Source organism: Glycine max, chromosome 16 (assembly GCF_000004515.6).
Source record: "Glycine max cultivar Williams 82 chromosome 16, Glycine_max_v4.0, whole genome shotgun sequence".
NCBI lineage: Eukaryota > Viridiplantae > Streptophyta > Magnoliopsida > Fabales > Fabaceae > Glycine > Glycine max.
In genome coordinates, this window is record NC_038252.2 from 29,323,972 (window position 1) to 29,346,925 (window position 22,954).

At 30.3% G+C, this 22,954-nt stretch overlaps 2 protein-coding genes across 2 annotated transcripts; both read right to left on the reverse strand.

Moving 5' to 3' along the window:
- Positions 1-317: 317 nt before the first annotated feature.
- LOC100814233 (S-adenosyl-L-methionine:benzoic acid/salicylic acid carboxyl methyltransferase 3) lies at positions 318-9,138 on the reverse strand. Its single transcript, XM_014768547.2, has 5 exons — positions 9,071-9,138; positions 4,085-4,094; positions 2,019-2,423; positions 1,358-1,612; positions 318-695 (listed from the first exon to the last, which is right to left on the reverse strand). The coding sequence occupies exons 1-5, from the start codon at positions 9,136-9,138 to the stop codon at positions 318-320; spliced, it is 1,116 nt and encodes a 371-aa protein (XP_014624033.1).
- Positions 9,139-17,989: 8,851 nt separating this feature from the next.
- LOC106796370 (S-adenosyl-L-methionine:benzoic acid/salicylic acid carboxyl methyltransferase 3) lies at positions 17,990-21,105 on the reverse strand. Its single transcript, XM_014768578.3, has 4 exons — positions 20,959-21,105; positions 20,152-20,556; positions 19,598-19,852; positions 17,990-18,937 (listed from the first exon to the last, which is right to left on the reverse strand). The coding sequence occupies exons 1-4, from the start codon at positions 21,031-21,033 to the stop codon at positions 18,560-18,562; spliced, it is 1,113 nt and encodes a 370-aa protein (XP_014624064.1). The 5' UTR covers positions 21,034-21,105; the 3' UTR covers positions 17,990-18,559.
- Positions 21,106-22,954: the final 1,849 nt, after the last annotated feature.

Genomic DNA, 22,954 nt, shown 5'->3' on the forward strand with positions numbered 1-22,954 from the left:
CTAAAATAACAATTGAAGTATTAAAATTGATAACACAATTACACAAGTCTCAATTTTTTTTAACGTTTATTTTTTGTTTTCTTTTTTATGTGAAACAAATTTTAAAAACGAGACAGGATCGTCGAATTTACACCAACCGGAAGGGTTTGACCGGGTCATTCCAGATCAAATGCATGATCGGTTCAATAACGAAATCGGCCCGGTTATATCATCAGATCTCAATTGGACCGATCCGAGCTGACTAGTAGAACCGGATTTTTAAACTATGACTACAGCAATACCATTTGAGAAACCATATATAGATGCAAACTTCTTGCTTATGCTTTTCTAGTCAATAATACGGTGACATTGATGAACTTAGTTTGCTCCTTGGACATACGATCAGTCAAGATTTGTTGGTAGCGGCTAAAAACCTCTTCAATGATAGCTTCACCAAAGTGGCTAACAAGCATTGGTTCTGCCACAGCCCTCATGCACTGTGCCACATTGTATCCGCCATCACTAAGTGTATCAGACCTTTCAGATTCAAATTCAAGAGCGTTCCAGTCATCAAAAGCATTCCAATTCACTTCAGACACCTCTAGACGATTGATGGCAAATGAACCTTCTTTAAGAACTTCCAATTTCACTTCAGATGGAGATGGAGTGTATAGAGGAATGTTAAAAGTATCTAATTTCTCTTCTTTTATGATTCCCTGCAGCAAACAGTAAAAAGATTTATATTCATGCATCTTTCCAAAGTTAGTCAATTATATGTTTGAACAGACAATTAATTTGCATTGTATTTAAAGCATTTTTTCTGGTCTACTATGATAATTCACATGAAAAAATACAGACAGTGTGATTAATAGCCAAAATAAAATTATAAAGAATGTTTATATATAGTAACACACGCAATTCTTATGTAATTAATCAGATCATCAAATGTTAAAACAATTCTTATGTAATCCTCAAATTTATTTATTTCAAAAAACAATTAAAGAGCATATAGAAAACATTATGGCTTATATAAAAAAATACAGATAAAAAAAAGCTAAATTTGGCGAGAAGGAATGGTTTGTATATAAAGATTATTTTTCCACTTATGGTATTAAGGATGTGCATTAATTATAAGTTTGGTTTAAAAAACTAGTAACAACGTGGTGTTAATTAATACTCAATTTTTAAGTTACTTACGAAAGAGAAACTTCTGCGTCATAATTTTTTTATGACAAAATATTGAACAGACAAGTTTTTCAGTTTACCTTAACCGTTACATCAAAACTGCATCATCTTTTGGGGAGTCATTTTATCAACTTATGAGAAACTGGATCTGTAAGTGTAATAATTCACTAACAAATTACTGGGCGAAGTATACCTGCAAGACCATATCATTAAGAGCAGTAGCCATAAGCTCCCAAATGTAGCCACCATCTTTGCTAGAGGGATCATCGCTTCTTCTTCCCAAAAATGTTAGAACCATACGACCTCCTTTAACTAATTCCTCTGCACGAAACTTGAGAAAAAGAGAGAAATCTCTTTGAAATTGCTCATAGTAAGCTCTCGCAACATTTGTCGGGCTTGTACTGCCAATGTAAACATTGCCCCTGTTGTTGTCTACACCCTCCGGAACCTAATAAAATCACCAACAAACAGTTAGCTATTTTTGCATATTTCTTAATTAAAACCATAAATACTAATGGCACTTTTTTTAGATACTTTTTCTATGTTAAAATTTATTGAAAATCAATAATTTTGATGAGTTTCACTTTTAAATCAACATAGTAGTTAAATGAGAATCAAGACCAAATTGCTGATTTTCAAAAAATTTCAACTTGATCAGAGAAAGAGCATTTGAAAGAGAATACACAGAGATATTGCCATTCCCCAAGGCACATATTATATTAAAAGCTCCTACAAAATACAAATACTAATAGAAGTAAGAAAAATATTTTATTAATATATATATATATATATATATATATATATATATATATATATATATATATATATGTGTGTGTGTGTGTGTGTGTGTGTACCTTAGATAGCCAGTGAAGGCTATAAGAGGAATGGACAAAATGAAGACTTTGATTTGGGAAAACCCTGCCATAGAAAGAACCAGGAACCCCATAGAAGTAGCATGGACCAATCCTACTTTCCATTTCATCACACAACTTCTCTTTGAAGCTATCAAGGGACTTGAAGATGTTGTTGAAGTCATTTCCAGGAAGATCATTCAGAAAGACCTTGTATTCTGGAGATTTATGGTTTAGCTCCCGACAAAGCTTCTCCACAATTTTGATGAATTCAGACACAACAAGCAAAGTGTTTGGTCCAGAAGAGCAACCCAAATCTGCAACCGCCAAGCTTCTGGGGACGGTGTTGCAATAGAGGCTTGTTATGGCTTCCTCTCTTATGGGCTTTGTCAAACAAATCACCTTTTCCTGTATAAGTTATAACCAATGACACTGAATAATTAGTAATAAGCATATACTGTACTACATTCATGTGTTACTGTCTTTTATCTTTTACACATGTTTGAAATTGATTTTAGATAATAATCAAAGCCGTTTTGGTTGAGGGGAAGGAGAGAAAAATAGAGAAAAGAAATTGTGTGTATTCCTCGTGAATCTCATACCTTCAAAATTTTCTCTTATATTTTCATTCTCTTTATTTTGATCATCTAAACTAATTAAACACACCATTCGTGTTGCCGAGATCAAACTTAACTAATTAACATACAATATTGTGGATATTATTAGCATTGCTATTCAATCAAATTTATGTTTATTACTTTTTTATTGGGTAAATGAACACAGGAAGCATGATTTTAAGTTGTATGTATAAGTATACCTGAACAAGGGAGTGTTAGAACAAATCTCTTTTAACCTGTGATATTACAAACTACAAAGAAACACAGGTTATTAATAAAATGCGGAAATTACAGATCAAAACATACCTCCAGCCATTGCTATGAAGAGTTTCTTGTTTTGGTTCTTCCAAGCTCTCTCTCTTCCACTCTCTAGATGGTGTATAAGACTGAATTCGAAGGGATGAGCTCAGGGACCAAATTCATGTGCTTATATAGGCATTCTACCATCAAGAATGCATTTATCAGCCATTACCACTCATTATTGGCTGTTACAATTCTTTATTGGCCATTATCATCCATTAACAACCATTCAAAATGGCTTTCAAAACTGATGAGCGTTACAAAATTTCAAAATGTTATGACCATGAATTATTACATTCTCCCACTTGGTCCAAACATTTTGACTTAATGCTCAATCTTCTTAAGAAATGAATATATGAATCATAGTGATAGTTCCTCTTATAACGAGTAATATCATCTATGTATTACAATATACTCAATTTCCCAAGCAGTATACTTAAAGTGGTAATAAAACTTCATGAATAAACCCAATGTTTATTCTTGGTCCAAAACATAATTTTTCTCAAATAAATCAATGTGCACCAAAATATGAGAAAATATCATAATATAAAAGTTTCAATTTTTACATATATGTATACAATCATAAATTGGAACCAAGTCCCATTCTTTCTACATGATCCTTAAATTTAAACGGTGGCATGCCTTTAGTTAAAGGATCAGCGATCATCAACTCAGTGCTTATATGCTCAATGACCACTTTCTTGTCTTTTACTCTTTCTCTAATGGCTAAGTACTTAATGTCGATGTGCTTACTTCGACTTCCACTTTTGTTATTCTTAGCCATAAAGACAGCAGCTGAGTTATCGCAAAAAATTCTTAAAGGCCTTGAAATAGTATCAATTATCTTCAGCCCAGAAATGAAACTTTTAAGCCATACACCATGTGATGTAGCCTCAAAACAAGAGACAAACTCAGCTTCCATGGTAGAAGTAGCAGTCAAAGACTGCTTAACACTCCTCCATGAAATAGCTCCACCAGCCATCATGAAAATGTACCCAGATGTTGATCTACGAGAGTCAACACAACCAGCAAAGTCTGAGTCTGAATAACCAATCGCATCTAGATTGTCTGTCTGTCTATACATAAGCATGTAATCTTTGGTCCCTTGAAGGTACCTCAACACTTTCTTAGCAGCTCTCCAGTGGTCAATACCTGGATTACTCTGATATCTTCCTAACATTCCAACTGCAAAAGCAATGTCAGGCCTTGTGCATACTTGAGTATACATGAGGCTTCCAACAACTGAAGCATAAGGAATGTTTTTCATTTGTTCCCTCTCAAAGTCATTCTTTGGACATTGGTTCAAATTAAACCTATCACCCTTCACAATGGGAGCAACACTTGGTGAACAATCTTTCATCCGAAATCTCTCTAGAATTTTGTTAATATAGGTTTCCTGTGATAGACCCAAAATACCTCGAGATCTATCTCTATGAATCTTAATGCCGATGACATAAGATGCATCACCCATATCCTTCATGTCAAAATTCTTAGAGAGAAATTGTTTCACCTCATGTAGCAAACCCCGATCATTGGCTGCAAGTAAAATATCATCTACATATAAAACAAGAAAGCATATTTTACTCCCACTAACCTTGTGGTATATGCATTGATCCATGGGGTTTTCATCAAAACCAAATGAAGAAATTATCCCATGAAACTTAAGGTACCAATGACGGGAAGCTTGTTTTAAACCATATATAGATTTATTAAGCTTGCAAACCAAATGCTCACCACTATTAGAGGAGAAACCTTCAGGTTGTTTCATATAAACCTCCTCCTCTAAATCACCATTAAGAAAAGCTGTTTTCACATCCATTTGTTGCAACTCAAGGTCAAAATGAGCAACTAATGCCAAGATTATACGAAGAGAATCTTTCTTAGATACTGGAGAAAAAGTCTCTTTATAATCTATTCCTTCCTTTTGAGTAAATCCCTTAGCAACAAGTCTTGCCTTGTATCTCTCAATGTTGCCTAATGAATCCTTTTTGGTCTTAAAGACCCATTTACATCCAATGGCCTTCGCCCCATTAGGCAACTCTACAAGGTTCCAAACTTTGTTACTCTGCATGGAACTCATCTCATCCTTCATGGCATCATACCATAAATTTGACTCTTTACAACTCATGGCTTGATCAAAAGTTTCAGGATCATTTTCAGCTCCAATATTATAGTCAGATTCTTGCAAATATACAATATAATCACTAGGAATAGCTGATTTTCTTACTCTAGTAGACCTCCTTAATGTTGCATCAACATTTTCTTGGGGATCATGTTGTTCAACTGGTTGTTCATCATTTTCATGAATTTGATGATCAACTTGATCTACTGGATTATCAACAACAGTTTGTGGAATGCCAATCATGTGTTGTTCATCATCCCTTTGAACTTGAGGGGTATGAATTACAACCAATATTTCATTTGACGTGGAAGGTTGAGATTCTATATAATCAATTTCAGAACCTAAGTCCCTCAATTGATCACTCCCACTGATCAAATCATTTTCAATAAATTTGGCATTTCTTGATTCCACAATCCTAGTAATATGATGTGGACAATAAAACCTATAACCTTTAGACCTTTCGGCATATCCAATGAAATACCCACTAATGGTCCTCGGGTCAAGTTTCTTCTCTTGTGGATTATATATTCTCACCTCAGACGGACAACCCCAAACGCGCATATGTTTCAAACTCGGTTTCCAACCTTTAAATAACTCAAAAGGTGTCTTTGGGACAGCCTTGGTTGGAACACGATTTAATATATACGCTGCCGTCTTTAGTGCTTCAGCCCACAAGGATTTAGGAAGATTGGAGTTGCTAAGCATACTCCGCACCATGTCCAATAATGTTCGGTTCCTTCTTTCTGCCACACCATTCTGATTCGGAGAACCAGGCATAGTGTATTGGGCAACAATCCCATGTTCTTGAAGGAACTTTGCAAAGGGACCAGGTGCTTGTCCATTCTCAGTATACCTGCCATAGTATTCTCCACCTCTATCTGATCTCACTATTTTTATTTGCTTGCCACATTGGTTCTCAACTTCAGCCTTAAAGACTTTGAAGGCATCCAATGCTTCGTATTTGTTATGAAGCAAATAAACATTCATATATCGTGAATAATCATCTATAAAGGTGATAAAATATTTCTGACCATGTGCATCCATATCTGGACAACAAATATCAGTATGAATTATTTCTAATATGCTTGAACTCCTATTAGCACCTTTCTTAGACATGTTGGTCTGCTTACCCTTAATGCAGTCCATACAAGTCTTAAAGTCAGCAAAATCTAGAGTATTGAGTACCCCATCTTTCACTAACCTTTTAATCCTCTCAATGGAGATATGTCCTAATCTCCGGTGCCATAACATAGAGGAATTCTCATTAATATTACACCTTTTAATACCAGTTTGAACATGCATAGAACTATAAGTGGCATTATTTTGTAAACCAAGAAGATAAAGACCATCAGACAATATACCATTCCCAACACATTCAGAATTATAAAATAACTCAAATGATGTGTCTTTGAAATTAAAGGAATATCCAAACGGTACAAGCCTTGAAATAGAAATCAAGTTTCGGGAAAAACTTGGTACATAAAAAGTCCTTTCTAATTTTAAAATAAAGCCACTACTTAAAGTCAAAATGCAAGTTCCAATGGCCTCCACATGTGAGCCTAGCTTATTGCCTGATAAAATGCTTTGCTCACTTCCCACTGGTTTCCTTAGGTTTTGCATACCCTGTAAAGAATTTGCAATATGAATAGTAGATCCAGAATCAATCCACCAGGTGTTAATATTAACACTAACCATATTAGATTCATAACATACTAATGAGATTGATTTACCTTTCTTCTCAAGCCATTTCTGGAATCCGGGGCAATTCTTTTTCATGTGTCCCTTCTTCTTGCAAAAGAAACACTTTGCCACCTTCTTAATATCAGCTTGAGGTGGTATTTTACCATTCCCCTTCTGATAAGCTTGAGACTTAATTGCTTTGTTCTTCCCATAAGCAGTAGTCAGTAGTGCACTCTCACCCATCTCCATTACAAGCCTTTCTTCTTCCTGAACACACATGGTCATTAATTCATTGATAGACCATTTATCTTTATGTGTGTTGTAGGAAATCTTAAATGGCCCATATTCATGCGGAAGGGTGTTCAAAATGAAATGCACTAGGAAGGACTCAGACATATCAACCTCTAGTTTCTTAAGTTGAGCTGAAATATCTCGCATTTTCATGATGTACTCACGCACACCTTTCACACTGGTGAGCCGAAGAGAAGAAAACTTCATGATCAAGGTGCTTGCTAAAGTCTTATCTGAAGTGATGAACTGGTCATCAATGGCCTTAAGCAAGTCTCGGACCTTTTCATGCTGGTCAACAGAACCACGTATCCCAGCCGAGATTTTAGTCTTAATGAACATCACGCTGAGCCGGTTGGATCGTTCCCACCGCTCATATAGCGCAACGTCAGCTGGGCTACTTTCATTTGTGATTGCAGGTGGTTCGTCTTTCCTTATAGCATAATCTATGTCCATCCACCCCAATTGTAAAAGAATTCTCTCCTTCCATATCTTATAGTTATCTCCTTTGAGTTCGGGAACATCACATTGAATATCAGAAAAATTAATAGTTTGAGAAGCTGCAAAATTCAAAGGCTTATGTCAAAATTTGAGGCATACTAATCTTAATTGTATCTTTTACCAATGTAAACATACCATAAAATTGAATCTTGTGACATAAAAATTGCCTGTGGGCTAAATTTTTAATTCAATAAGAAACAATTAAACCTTATGATAGAATAATCAAATTATTTGCTTAATATTCATGCTTTACGGGTACAATATGAAAATAATTTAATTTCTATCGTAAATTTTTACTTTATGATAAAATCGACAAATTATCCATACATCATGATGCCTGTGGGTAAATCATGAAAAATAATACGTCATTTTATCCCAATTAATTATACAGATATAATAAAAATTCTTGTGAGATAAAATTCATTATATAAGTATAATTAATTACAATATTATGTCTAATTCCTTATATGATCTTTAACCAACTTAATATATAATTTTAATCAAATATAGATGCTGTGGCTAATCCATAATTAATCAAAATCATAAAGATCACTTAGACATAAAAATTTATTATATGAGAATAAATAGTATTTTGCATTTCAAAATCAAGATACAATATAATTATGAATAAGATTCTCATATAATTTTATAATTGAAATATAATATTATGCATTTGATTTCATATATATATGCATAGAATAAAATGTTCTAGAATATATTCATGCATAAATTAAATCAAAATTCAAAAAACTGTAAAGCACAATGTGTATATAACGTATTAAAAACGACAACATATCAGAAAAGCCTTATTGGTTTAGTGGCCTGCACATACATTAGTGTTCTTGGAGTCAAGGGTTCGATACCCAGCTAGCACAAAACGTAGGAGTTTTTGTCTTTTTTTTTTTTTTTTTTTTAAAACACTGTTCATCATCTTCAACCTTTAGCGGGTCAAACCCGACCCATACGCAGACCCGTTCATTTTTCATTCATTCGGACACCATTTTTCACGATTCAAAAGCCAAAATTAAGGAAATCAAACGAAATACATATTTCTAATTTTATTTTTTAAGAAACAAGGCCCTTCATACCATAAACAAAATCAAATCGGAAAATACCGAAAAACGAAAATGGACAAGGCAGAGGCAATTCTTGCTCTGATACCAAATGTTAGAACAAATCTCTTTTAACCTGTGATATTACAAACTACAAAGAAACACAGGTTATTAATAAAATGCGGAAATTACAGATCAAAACATACCTCCAGCCATTGCTATGAAGAGTTTCTTGTTTTGGTTCTTCCAAGCTCTCTCTCTTCCACTCTCTAGATGGTGTATAAGACTGAATTCGAAGGGATGAGCTCAGGGACCAAATTCATGTGCTTATATAGGCATTCTACCATCAAGAATGCATTTATCAGCCATTACCACTCATTATTGGCTGTTACAATTCTTTATTGGCCATTATCATCCATTAACAACCATTCAAAATGGCTTTCAAAACTGATGAGCGTTACAAAATTTCAAAATGTTATGACCATGAATTATTACAGGGAGTTGTTTGCATAGCTTGCGTGTCCAACGCCACCGTTCATGTGCAGCACCTGTGCTACCTTCATTCTTGTTTCTATAATTTTATCTCTACGTACTTCACTCGTTCTATGTTCTTTTACTTTAGTGCTTCTATGCCTTTGATCGAACCTCATACCGCACCTATGTATATAGACGTGAAAACTGTTTCCTAACATGAAAAAGTTTGTTTTCTTCCCATATATAATTTTTTTAGATAGAGCAATGACGTTTTTCTCGTGGCTATATCCAATTTGCATAATATATCTCGTGTGAAGTGATTGATATTTGATCCCAAAGTGGGTCCTTTACAAAGTAGTTCTTTGTTCTCATTGTCAATTGTTGACACCGTCTGAGAGTTGCATAAATGATAAGGAAAAAATTAATAGACATCCAAATACTGTTACACACCAGATAAAGAGATAAAAGATAGATAAATATAAGTATGATAAGTATTATAATATGAAAGGAAGAAAAAGATAAAGATAAAAATAAGTATGTATTAGATGTTTAAATTTTAAGGATGTCTAAATATCAAGATTCAAATAATTAAGGTATCAAACTTAGGATAGCCACTAATTGAACCATATAAAACATGAAAGTGATGACTAAATTAAGTTTGGATGTGTTCATTTAATATATAAGTAATGAACAACGAATTATGTTGAAACAATATTTAAAGAAAATATGGAAAATTCAAAAATAAAATTATGTTTAAAGTGATTTTTTTATATATTTGAGGCCTAAATTTAACTTTTATATTGGTTTTATATTTTTTTTTCATATAGAAAAATTGGTTTCTATAGCTTTTATTTAAGTACTGAGAATATAAGAACCAACAGTGAAAACATATACAATAACAAAAATATTCCAATGGATTAAAAATATAAGAGTTAAAATCATTTAAGTAAAAATGGAAAAGACACTAAAAAATTAGTATCGAAATAAGAAATATTTATCCTATATTTGGAATCATCAAAAAATAATTTATGATTTTTATTTGAATATGTTCTCATGTTGCTTCTTCACTTTAGATATTAATTAGGATTGATCAACAAGTCATGGTAAGGGTGGTACTGGATTGAATTTTTTTTAAATAAGATTTTCAGTTTGAGTTTTGTAAATAAAAAAATATAATTAAGAGAAAAGATGTCATTAAAAAAGAAACGTTAATTTTTTTAATAGAGATTAATCATTAATAATTTAAATTGCTAGATATTTTAAACCAATGTCAAAGTAAAAAAAAAATAGTTATTTTTTTTACTACAAGCAGTATTTTTGTTTTTTTTTGTCCAGAGTAAGCAGGATTGTTATTTACACCCCTAGAAAATATACTTTTTATATCGATAGTTATGGACTTTCAATATCAGTTTTCTAAAAAATCAAATTTGCATAGTAAGTAATAACAAAAAAGAATGTAAAATATGTATAAACCAACATCAATTTTTAGAAAAATCGATGTTGTGAATTGATGACAACATCGATTTTTCTAAAAATTGATATTAGTTAGCAGAAAACAACATTGATTTTTTTTCTAAAAATCCATATTTTTTGTTTCACAACATTGGCTTTTAGAGATGTTATTTTGTGCTAAACAACATCGATTCTTTTAAAAACTAATGTTTTTTCGCAACATTGATTGTTTTGAAAACCAATATTTTTTGGAAATTTTTAAAATATCCTATCAATTTTTTTAATTACTTCAAATTAACCTACAAATTGAAAAATAAAATCATTCCAGACAATTTTTATTAGGCAATTCAATTTTTTCCCCTAATAATTGAATATTTGCTATCATTTAAAAGAAATATTTAAAGTAATGAAAGTCAATACATAAAATTATTTGTAACCTACTAATCTAAATTAACATAACTCTATAATTCTAAAATCACTTAAACATCTAGTGTTTTCATTTTTAACTTTTAGATAATATCTTACTCACTGAATGTGAATTGCTTTCATGCTCTCGGGTTCCAATAATCTTGGATCAGTAAAATATTACATGATATAATAAAACATAAGTTAATAAGTATAAATAATAACAATTATAACAAATTGAGTTAGTTTATAAGTAAACAATTATCATTTTCCAATTATCCTTAAAATCTCTTAGGATTATTGTTGATATCCAATACATTACGTAATACCCCCAAGTCATGTTAACATCAATTTTGTAAAGACCAATGTTAAGGAATTCATTTGGTTTAGGAATATACTACCGTATTTTTGTTAACATCGATTTTATAAAAAACTAATTCAAAATATAAGTTAAATATTCAAATGCGCCTTTTATATATATATATATATGTCACAGGATCAGAACTGACTATGATACCATCTTAGAATAAATAATATGAAAAACCTAACTCAATCCCAAATGCTAACTCAAGAAGTGAATATATATATATATATATATATATATATATATATATATATATATATATATATATATATTGCGTGTGGTTATCTCCTATCATTAACCCAACATGGCCCTTGTGCCTTGGGCTAGAAACAATATCCCCCAATTCTATGGATTTGGCCGATTGAACAATGATCTTTAGATTTTTTTTCTTTTTCTTTTTTTTTAAGAAACTGTATCTTCCATTTCTCTTTATTTTCCTTTTTATATCACGTTTATATCACCTATTATATATTTTTCTCTCTCTCACTAAATGCTATAACATTCGAAGTGTCTAAAATTCATTTTTTATCTAGATTTGTTGTGGTGGGTTTTTCATGGCATTTACATTTGTAATTATAGGATGAAGATCAGACCAAAATCTTAATATATTAGATTTAAGTATGTATATAAAGTTTGAGCTGTCTGATTTTTATTTAAGAGTTATAATGTATTGAGTGCATGAATGCCAAGAAAAGTCAATTATACCGATTCCGGGGTGTTCCAAATTTTATTTGGTAAATTCGTTCGGAGAAAGATTGGTAGATACTGTTTGCGTGTGTAGACACTTAAAGAGGGAGAGGAAGAAAATAAAAATAAATGATTAGTAATGTAAAATTATATAGGAGAAATTGAAAAAACAAATCCATGTAGAGTTTTAACACACTATTTGAGTATTTATAAATCATAATTCTATTTAGTACTCTCTTTAGTTATGAAACATCCGTAATCGAAACAAATTAATCCTACTTCAATTAACGGAGTTCTGGTTACTTTGTTTTGGTATACAGGAGTTCTTGTTAATTATTCGTGAGTCCTGTTCTCATGTGTATGATATGGGGTCATGGGTGTAAATGTGCACCTCACATGCAATTGTAGCCTTAGACAAAAACAGTATTCAACTGTTCCCGTACATAAACAACAGCTAATGTAGGCGAATTTTGCTATTCACAAAAAATCACAAAAATGAAATGTAATTATTTATATGGAAGTCCACAATTTGTTTTTGTTAGATATTTGCAAAAATAATAATAGTCATATACAGTCCTACTCGTCTGTAAAAGCCAGAAAAGCATCGGTTGTAAACCAACCAAATCACCCTCAATCATATCAAACCACATTAGCAGAGCCCATAATTCTGTATTTGATCAAATCAACATATTTCAATTGAAACACCTCCAAACATTTTAACTATTATACATCTATACCCACCACCCATAAATTTGTCTAAACTTACGGACGAAATCGTGGAACGCATGCATTTACATATAGACAAAAGTTCTTCTACCCTAAATATTCACAGAATACATTACTAATATTTTTCGTTGTCTCAATATGCAAATGAGACTTTGATGGTTGATGAAGCAAGTATGGAAAACTTATGGGCTCTTAAGACTATTCTCAAGGTTTTGAGCTTGCATATGAAATAAATATAAACTTTGGAAAAGTAGTTTTTTGGCATTAATATAGAGAGTTTTTTCTAATAAAAATTGCTAATTAATTTCTTGCATTGTGGAATTGGGTGTCCTTCCAAATTCTTGGGTTGCTCGTAGGTGCAAATCCAGGAAAGATTCCCACCTAGATGTTATATAGAGTTAACGAAACGTCAGTTTGATGTGAACCCATAAAAGTTTAAAACCTATAAACTCATAAGTCATTTGAATTATATACTTGCCTCAAGAAAGCTAAAAATCGGATTTAGTACTAATCCACTTAACCTTGGAGTACAAGACACTACGAAACCAAAGTGTTTTAAACACCATAAGGTCGATCAAATCTTGATAACTCAAAAGTTCTGAAAAGAATAAAAAAAAAATTTCATCAATGTCAAGATCGAATACCTACTTTCAATCAACTTGGTTCAAATCTACAAGGTTACCTCTATTTATAGGTCTAGTTTCACTCTAAAATTTCACTAGGAATTAATTAAATTTCCACTAAGAATTAAATCCCACTTAGTATTTAAAATTTTCTAGAAATAAATTCTCACTAAATATCATAATGGTTAGGAAGTCTACAAAACATAAAAACTAACCTAAAAATATGAAAAATCATTTGAACTTGTTACAACAAATTAAATATGAAAATTCATGAAAGATTAAAAAAAAAGCCATAATTAATTCTTCAACCCAAAGACTAAGTAATGCATCCAAATAAACTTCAGCTCATATAATTCTTTCGAAGGATACCTTTGGTCCTTCAACACATCCATCATTTGACAATGTGTTTCTTCAACACATCCATTGTTGTTGTTGTAAAAGATACCTTTGGTCCTGGTGAAAGTTCTACGTTGTTGTTGTTCCTCACCTCCAGGCAGAATGTTAGGTTTAGAATTAATTAGGAATATTAAGAATTAAAGTGTCTTTTTAAAATACATTAAATTAAAAATAAAAAATATCAAATATATAAAATGGTCTTTAAGCTTTAATTACAAAAAAAAGTTAAATTTAATAATGTGAGAAAATAAGTTGTGTGATTATTATCTTTAAATTTATTGAATTTATCTTTAAATTATAGATATCAAGTAATTCTTGTTGGACTCTAATTAAGTTGAACCTTCTTTAGCTTTCGTTTTGCTAAATTAAAAAACTGATTAAACGTGAAATTAATTAAAAGATGTATTTAAAAATAAAATGTTTGCCTCGATTTCATTTTGAAATCGTAATCAAATTATGGCTAATTAATCCATTTGATGCGGTAAGCATGCAGAGGTCATGGTATTAACGTGATGATGTACGTACTGTAATCATAAACAAATCTATGGCTCACTCCTCTCTCTTTCTCTTTTTCTTCCTCCATCTTTTTCTCTTATCTTTCTCTTTCTTTCTAAATTAAACCCTAAACTCTATTCTCAGTTCGCTTTCTCTCTCCAATTTGACTTGCTTTATTGTCGATGCCAAACCCGAACCACGTACCTACGGGACTTCAATTCGTGTTTATTAGGATTTTTCTTCTTTTCAGTTGAAGCTGATGTGTCAATATATGTGCCATTTTCTCTTCAACTTTGCTTTCACTTGCAGGTACTGCTTCCGTTTCCGATCGAACCATGTTTGCTTCATTTTAATGTTATGTCATTGAACCAATATGTATGCTTACGTTCAACACAAACTCTCTCTCTGTAATACCGTTTGTTTATACCGTTCATCTCTCTGCAACTGTGAACTCAGATTTAGTTTCAACATTTTTCTTTTTCGGTTTGAGTCCTTTTACTTTTCAGCTGCTCTGGATTTTTAGTGTATGAAAACTGGATTTTTAATTTTACTTCATCCACTTATGTGTCTATGTATATTTTGTTTTGTTTTGTTTAATTTTTTTTGTTTTTAATTATTTTGGTGAGTTTTGGTGTTGGAACCAGTTTTTAGGGAAAGAGGTAGATCCTAAATTCATAGAACCACGCCTTACTTTCCTTATAGAGTAATGTACTTATGGACAATGACAAGACACTCTTTTATTTATCTCACTCTTTTATTTATCTCTTTTTTTTATAATTTTATATATTATATTCTTGATTGCATTTTGAGTTGTGGTCTCTTTTTTGTTCTCATAATGGTTTTTATGTCTGTTGATGTTAGGGTGTTGTGGTCCCTTTTTTGTTCTCATAATGTTTTTTTTATGTCTGTTGATGTTAGGGTTTGAGTGGGAAAAAATGAGGCTTTTTATTTATATTGCAATTGTTACTAGGTAAGCAATATATGTTATTTAACAAACATGATTATCCATAAATTTTATTATTAAAAATATTTGGAGTAAAGTATACTTCATATTTTAAGGTTAAATTTGCATATAGTATATTTTAATACAAGCAAGCCACGGCTAATATAAAAAAAAATTATATTATTAATTAATTTTTTTAATATATACATAATTATTATAAAAATTAATAAATTTATTATAACAATATAGTATGTGATGGAATGTTGATATAAAAAGACACTTTATAGTGTTAAGAATATAAAATCTCTAAAAATAAAATGATTTAAAATTGTTTTATTATTCCTTAAAAAAAGAGAGATTTTGATTTGATGACGTTTGTGCTATTGCCGCCTTCCTTAACTGTAGCGTACAGTGTTGTTATTTTTTTGTTGAATTCGGGATATTTTATACTTGTTTAAATATGTTTTTGTCACGAAATTAACATATTATTTGAAATAGTTTCTCAGATAAGTGGCTCTTAATGGGAGAAAAAGAATTTCTTAATTAAGATTTTGCTAAGACAATATTTAACATATTGTTTATCTTATCGCAATACCCAAAAGAAAAATATTGAAAAAAGAATTTGAGTGAAATATTACTCTCCGTACAATTATATATTATTATATATAATAAACTTATTAATTTTTATAATAATTATTTTAAAAATTATAATTAATATACTAAATGAGAAGACTTTTACTATAAGTTGAAAGATTGTGAGAGAATAAGAGAAGTAAATCATGACTATTGGATCAAGGGTTAAGATTAAAAATTAAAATCATGTGACTTCTTTAAATAGTCATCAATAAAAATGTTTGAATAAAAATTAAAAATGAAACTCACTTTTCATGATTCTTATTTTATTTTTTTTATCATATGTGATTCATTTCTCATGTAATTTTTATTAACATTATGATTCTTTTGTTTGGAAGTTCGAATGTTATTTCTTATAATTTTTTATTTATATGAATTTAATAAAATAAGTTACATCAATCAATAAAGAAATGATTCAAAATTGAGAACAATAAGTTTTACGAAAGGGGTAACATGTCATTAATTAAATAAACAAGGGAATTATTTTAAAACTTTTAAAAATTAGGAGATTATTTGTATATTTTAGCTTTATTTTTTTTAACTTTTCTATAATTCATTTGAAATTACACAAAGATTAATTTTTATTATAAAATAATATTATATTAAATTACAAAATTGATAAATTGTGTCTGTAATTATTTAAATAGGGATTAGATTAATAGCAAATTAATTGCTAATTATAAATAAATATAAGTATAATTATAATTCTTAGAAATTGTAGAATTAAATTTATAATTTTTCGATTAATCACTAATTATAAAGAACATTTGTAAATATTTTATTGTGATTTTTTATAATAGAATCATGTATACATTTCATTGATAAAACAATTAAATTTATTATTGATTAAATATTTATTTATTGCAATTGATTTGCAATGCAATCCATGATTATAAATCTAAGTATATATTTTTGAAAAAAAAAATATATAATTTAATTTCATTTAATATTTTTTTAAGAAATGGATATAAGATTGTCATGTGATATCATCCTATAGAATACAACTTCATATATATATATATATATATATATATATATATATATATATATATATATATATATATATATATATATATATATATATATATTAGATTTAGTTTAAATCATTTATAAAATATGTCTATAATATATAAAATATTGATTACTGTTATTATTTTATTCTTAGCTTTATTTAAGACTAAAAAAAGCTTTCCATTCTAACAAAATTAAAATGTGTTATTTATTGGCTGAGAATAATGTTCAAGGATTCAATCTTGTATTGATGTTTTATAAAAATGTCACATTTTACATCGGTTATATACATGATCGATGTAAAAATTGTCATATTTACATTAATCATGTATGGTTATATGTATAACTAATGTAAAAAATAAATAACATAGGTTTAGATTTATCTAAATCAGCATTTAAGTAAAAAATGACATATTTCAATTTTGTAAAGACGAAAAACACTGAAAATTTTATAAAGACGAATTTCAAACATTTTTATATTTATAAGAATGAAAAACATATTTTATTCTTGATTTAATTAATTAATTATAACAATTATTATTTAAGATTGCATTAGATTTTAGAAAGGAAAAAAAATCATTTATATCTAATTCTAATTTAAATTTGATCGAATGGTAATAAGGTTTTAGGGCACTTTGGGCCGTCAAATATAGAGCACAAAGAGCCCAAAATTCGTTTGTCTTGTACATTTCTTTCCAATACTCTCTTAGAAGTTCACATCGCCACAACCTTTTTATTTCTCTCACTAAAATAGAATATTTATTCCCTTATTCCCACTCATAATAGCAAGCTTCATCTCCTTGCCTTCTAAATATGTGATTGCGCTGTGCTTCACCAAATTCATAGAGGAGGAAATGTAATCTTTTTTCGATTGTCGCTAGCCATAGGTTGAAGAAACTTTACTGATTAGACGAGTCCTCAGTGTTTCTGCATTAAAGCCCTCTACTTCGAATTGCAACCTATTCTACGTACTTGTGTCGTTTGCAGAATTTGCCATCAAAGTCGTCCTAATTTTCTTTCCCTTAATTGCTCCATTATTGTCAAGGAAATAGGTTTGGCACATGTGTGGAAATTAAAAGACCAATTATGATGAAGGTCTAAGGAAAGACTTTGAAATAATTTGGGACAAAATATGTTCATTTGCAACAAGAATTTTGTCCAACATTCATTTCCCATCTGAAATCCATAAAAAATTAATCATAATCTCACATAAATTAATAATTTTATTACATAATAGAATATTAAAAAAGTTTCTACTGAACCACACAATACTAGTTTTATTTTTCTCCAACTTAACATCTAGCTAATTGCTAGAAGAAAAACCAACAAGCAAAAAGTCACAACTCAGAGCAGCGAAAGTTAATCTCATCTCGTCATTGACCCAGTTGAGGTAGTGAGTCAGTGTTCTAACCGGTAGGTCAGTTATTAGCTCGATTTGATCCAATATATATTATTGAAAAATACTTAAGTCTCACATCGACTGCCTTAATCTTTGGAGTATAACACAAATACTTAAGTCTTAGGTTTTTTTTAACATTTTTTTTTGTATTCTTTTTTAGGCGAAATGGAAATATCGGACAGAATCACCGAATTTACTCCAAATCGGGCGGGTTGGACCGGATTATTCTGGACCAAATACATAACCGGTCCAATAATCAAATCAGACGGGTTATGTCATCAGATCTCGATCCGACAAGCCTAGTCGAGCCGGATTTTTAAACTATGACTACAACAATCCCATTTTGAGAAACCCTATATAGATGCAAACTTCTTGCTTATGCTTTTCTAGTCAATAATACGGTGACATTGATGCACTTAGTTTGTTCCTTGGACATACGATCAGTCAAGATTTGTTGGTAGCGGCTAAAAACCTCTTCAATGATAGCCTCACCAAAGTGGCTGACAAGCATTGGTTCTGCCACAGCCCTCATGCACTGTGCCACATTGTATCCGCCATCACTAAGTGTATCAGACCTTTCAGATTCAAATTCAAGAGCGTTCCAGTCATCAAAAGCATTCCAATTCACTTCAGACACCTCTAGACGATTGCTGGCAAATGAACCTTCTTTAAGAACTTCCAATTTCACTTCAGAAGGAGATGGAGTGTATAGAGGAATGTTAAAAGTATCTAACTGCTCTTCTTTTATGATTCCCTGCAGCAAACAGTAAAAAGATTTATATTCATGCATCTTGCCAAAGTTAGTCAATTATATGTTTGAACACACAATTAATTTGCATTGTATTTAAAGCATTTTTTCTGGTCTACTATGATAATTCACATGAAAAAATACAGAGTGTGATTAATAGCCAAAATAAAATTATAAAGAATGTTTATAAATAGTACGCACACAATTCTTATGTAATTAATCAGATCATCAAATGTTAAAACAATTCTTATGTAATCCTCAAATTTATTTGTTTGAAAAAAACAATTAAAGAGCATATAGAAAATTACGGCTCACATAAAAAAAATACAAATAAAAAAAAAACTAAATTTGGCGAGAAGGATTGGTTTGTATATAAAGATTATTTTTCCACTTTTTGCGGTATTAAAGGTGAGCATTATATTATAAGTTTGGTTTAAAAAACTAGTAACAACGTGGTGTTAATACTCAATTTTTAAGTTACTTACGAAAGAGAAACTTCTGCGTCATAATTTTTCATGACAAAATATTAAAGAGACAAGTTTTTTCGGTTTACATTAACCTTTATATAAAAAATGCATCGTCTTTTGGGGAGTCATTTTATCAACTTATGAGAAACTGGATCTGTAAGTGTAATAATTCACTAACAAATTACTGGGCGAAATATACCTGCAAGACCATATCGTTAAGAGCAGTAGCCATAAGCTCCCAAACGTAGCCACCATCTTTGCTAGAGGGATCATCGCTTCTTCTTCCCAAAAATGTTAGAACCATACGACCTCCTTTAACTAATTCCTCTGCACGACACTTGAGAAAAAGAGAGAAATCTCTTTGAAATTGCTCATAGTAAGCTCTTGCAACATTTGTCGGGCTTGTACTGCCAATGTAAACATTGCCCCTGTTGTTGTCTACACCCTCCGGAACCTAATGAAATCACCAAAAAGCAGTTAGCTATTTTGCATAATTCTTAAGGCCATAAATGCTAGTGACACTTTCTCTGACACTCCCTAAATCATTTTGATGAGTTTCACTTCTAATACTAACAGAAGTAAGCAATATATGTGTGTGTGTGTGTGTGTGTGTGTGTGTGTGTGTGTGTGTGTGTGTGTGTGTGTGTGTGTGTGTGTGTGTGTGTGTGTGTGTGTGTGTGTGTGTGTGGGTGTGGGTGTGTGTGTGTGTGTGTGTGTGTGTGTGGGTGTGGGTGTGGGTGTGGGTGTGGGTACCTTAGATAGCCAGTGAAGGCTATAAGAGGAATGGACAAAATGAAGACTTTGATTTGGGAAAACCCTGCCATAGAAAGAACCAGGAACCCCAGAGAAGTAGCATGGACCAATCCCACTTTCCATTTCATCACACAACTTCTCTTTGAAGCTATCAAGGGACTTGAAGATGTTGTTGAAGTCATTCCCAGGAAGATCATTCAGAAAGACCTTGTATTCTGGAGATTTATGGTTTAGCTCCCGACAAAGCTTCTCCACAATTTTGATGAATTCAGACACAACAAGCAAAGTGTTTGGTCCAGAAGAGCAACCCAAATCTGCAACCGCCAAGCTTCTGGGGACGGTGTTGCAATAGAGGCTTGTTATGGCTTCCTCTCTTATGGGCTTTGTCAAACAAATCACCTTTTGCTGTATAAGTTATAACCAATGACACTGAATAATTAGTAATAAGCATATATTGTACTACATTCATGTGTTACTGTCTTTTATCTTTTACACATGTTTGAAATTGATTTTAGGTAATAACCAAAGCCGTTTTGGTTGAGGGGAAGGAGAGAAAAATAGAGAAAAGAAATTGTGTGTATTCCTCGTGAATCTCATACCTTCAAAAATTTCTTATATTTTCATTCTCTTTATTTTCATCATCTAAACTAAACATAACATTGGTGTTATAAGATCAAACTTAACTAACATTCAATATTGTGGACATTATTAGCATTGCTATTCAATCAAATTTATGTTTATTACTTTTTTATTGGGTAAATGAACACAGGAAGCATGATTTTAAGCTGTATGCATAAGTATATATACCTGAAGAAGGGAGTTGTTTGCATAGCTTGCGTGTCCAACGCCGCCGTTCATGTGCAGTACCTGTGCTACCTTCATTCTTGTTCTATAATTTTATCTCTACGTACTTCACTCGTTCTATGTTCTTTTACTTTAGTGCTTCTATGCCTTTGATCGAACCTCATACCACACCTATATATACAGACACGTGAAAACTGTTTCCTAACAAGAAAAAGTTTGTTTTCTTCCCATATATAATTTTTTTAGATAGAGCAATGACGTTTTTCTCGTGGCTATATCCAATTTGCATAAAATATTTCGTGTGAAGTGATTGATATTTGATCCCAAAGTGGGTCCTTTACAAAGTAGTTCTCTGTTCTCATTGTCAATTGTTGACACCGTCTGAGAGTGCATAAATGATAAGGAAAAAATGAATAGACATCCAAATACTATTACACACCAGATAAAGAGATAAAAGATAGATAAATATAAGTATGATAAGTATTATTATATGAAAGGAAGAAAAAGATAAAGATAAAAATAAGTATTTATTGGATGTTTAAATTTTAAGGATGGCTAAATATCAAGATTCAAATAATTAAGGTATCAAACTTAGGATAGCCACTAATTGAACCATATAAAACATGAAAGTGATGACTAAATTAAGTTTGGATGTGTTCATTTAATATATAAGTAATGAATAACGAATTATGTTGTAACAATATTTAAATAAAATATGGAAAATTCAAAAATAAAATTATGTTTAAAGTGATTTGTTTATATATTTGAGGCCTAAATTTAACTTTTATATTGGTTTTATATTTTTTTTTCATATACAAAATTTGGTTTCTATAGCTTTTATTTAAGTACTGAGAATATAAGAACCAACAGTGAAAACATATACAATAACAAAAATATTCTAATGGATTAAAATTATAAGAGTTAAAATCATTTAAGTAAAAATGGAAAAGACACTAAAAAATTAGTATCGAAATAAGAAATATTTATCCTATATTTGGAATCATCAAAAAATAATTTATGATTTTTATTTGAATATGTTTTCATGTTGCTTCTTCACTTTAGATATTAATTAGGATTGATCAACAAGTAATGGTCAGGGTGGTACTGAATTGAATTTTTTTTTAAACAAGATTTTCAATTTGAGTTTTGTAAATAAAAAAATATAATTAAGAGAAAAGATGTCATTAAAGAAGAAACATTAAATTTTTTAATAGAGATTAATCATTAATAATTTAAATTGCTAGATATTTTAAACCAATGTCAAAGTAAAAAAAAAATAGTTATTTTTTTTACTACAAGCAGTATTTTTTGTTTTTTTTATAGAGTAAGTAAGATTGTTATTTACACTCCTAGAAAATATACTTTTAATATCAATAGTTATGGACTTTCAACATTGGTTATTAACCGATGTTAAAACTATTAACATTAATACTTAATAGTATCAAAATTAACATCAATTTTTGAAAACCGATGTTAAACTAAATTACACAACATCGGTTTTCTAAAAAATTGAATTTGTATAGTAAGTAATAACAAAAAAGAATGTAAAATATGTATAAACCAACATCAATTTTTAGAAAAATCGATGTTGTGAATTGATGACAACATCGATTTTTCTAAAAATCGATATTAGTTAGCATAAAATAACATCAATTTTTTCCTAAAAAACCCATGTTTTTTGTTTCACAACATTGGCTTTTAGAGATGTTATTTTTTGCTAAACAACATCAGTTCTTTTAAAAACCAATGTTTTTGCGCAACATTGGTTGTTTTGAAAACCAATGTTTTTTGGAAATTTTTAAAATATCCTATCAATTTTTTTAATTACTCCAAATTAACCTACAAATTGAAAAATAAAATCAATTCAAACAATTTTTATTAGGCAATTCAAATTTTTTCCATAATAATTGAATATTTGCTATCAATTAAAAGAAATATTTAAAGTAATGAAAGTCACTACATAATTTTATTTAAGACTAAAAATAGTTTTTCATTCTAA

What these genes read in the sequence shown, in the direction of transcription:
- LOC100814233 (XM_014768547.2), bottom strand. Translation starts at nt 9,138, where the DNA reads ATGAAGGTAGCACAGGTGCTGCACATGAACGGTGGCGTTGGACACGCA. An exon ending in GCCTTCACTGGCTATCTAAG is followed by an intron (nt 1,613 to 2,018) that starts GTACACACACAC and finishes TGATTTTATTAG; the next exon opens with GTTCCGGAGGGTGTAGACAA. An exon ending in TTAATGATATGGTCTTGCAG is followed by an intron (nt 696 to 1,357) that starts GTATACTTCGCC and finishes TGTTTGCTGCAG; the next exon opens with GGAATCATAAAAGAAGAGAA.
- LOC106796370 (XM_014768578.3), bottom strand. Translation starts at nt 21,033, where the DNA reads ATGAAGGTAGCACAGGTACTGCACATGAACGGCGGCGTTGGACACGCA. An exon ending in GCCTTCACTGGCTATCTAAG is followed by an intron (nt 19,853 to 20,151) that starts GTACCCACACCC and finishes TGATTTCATTAG; the next exon opens with GTTCCGGAGGGTGTAGACAA. An exon ending in TTAACGATATGGTCTTGCAG is followed by an intron (nt 18,938 to 19,597) that starts GTATATTTCGCC and finishes TGTTTGCTGCAG; the next exon opens with GGAATCATAAAAGAAGAGCA.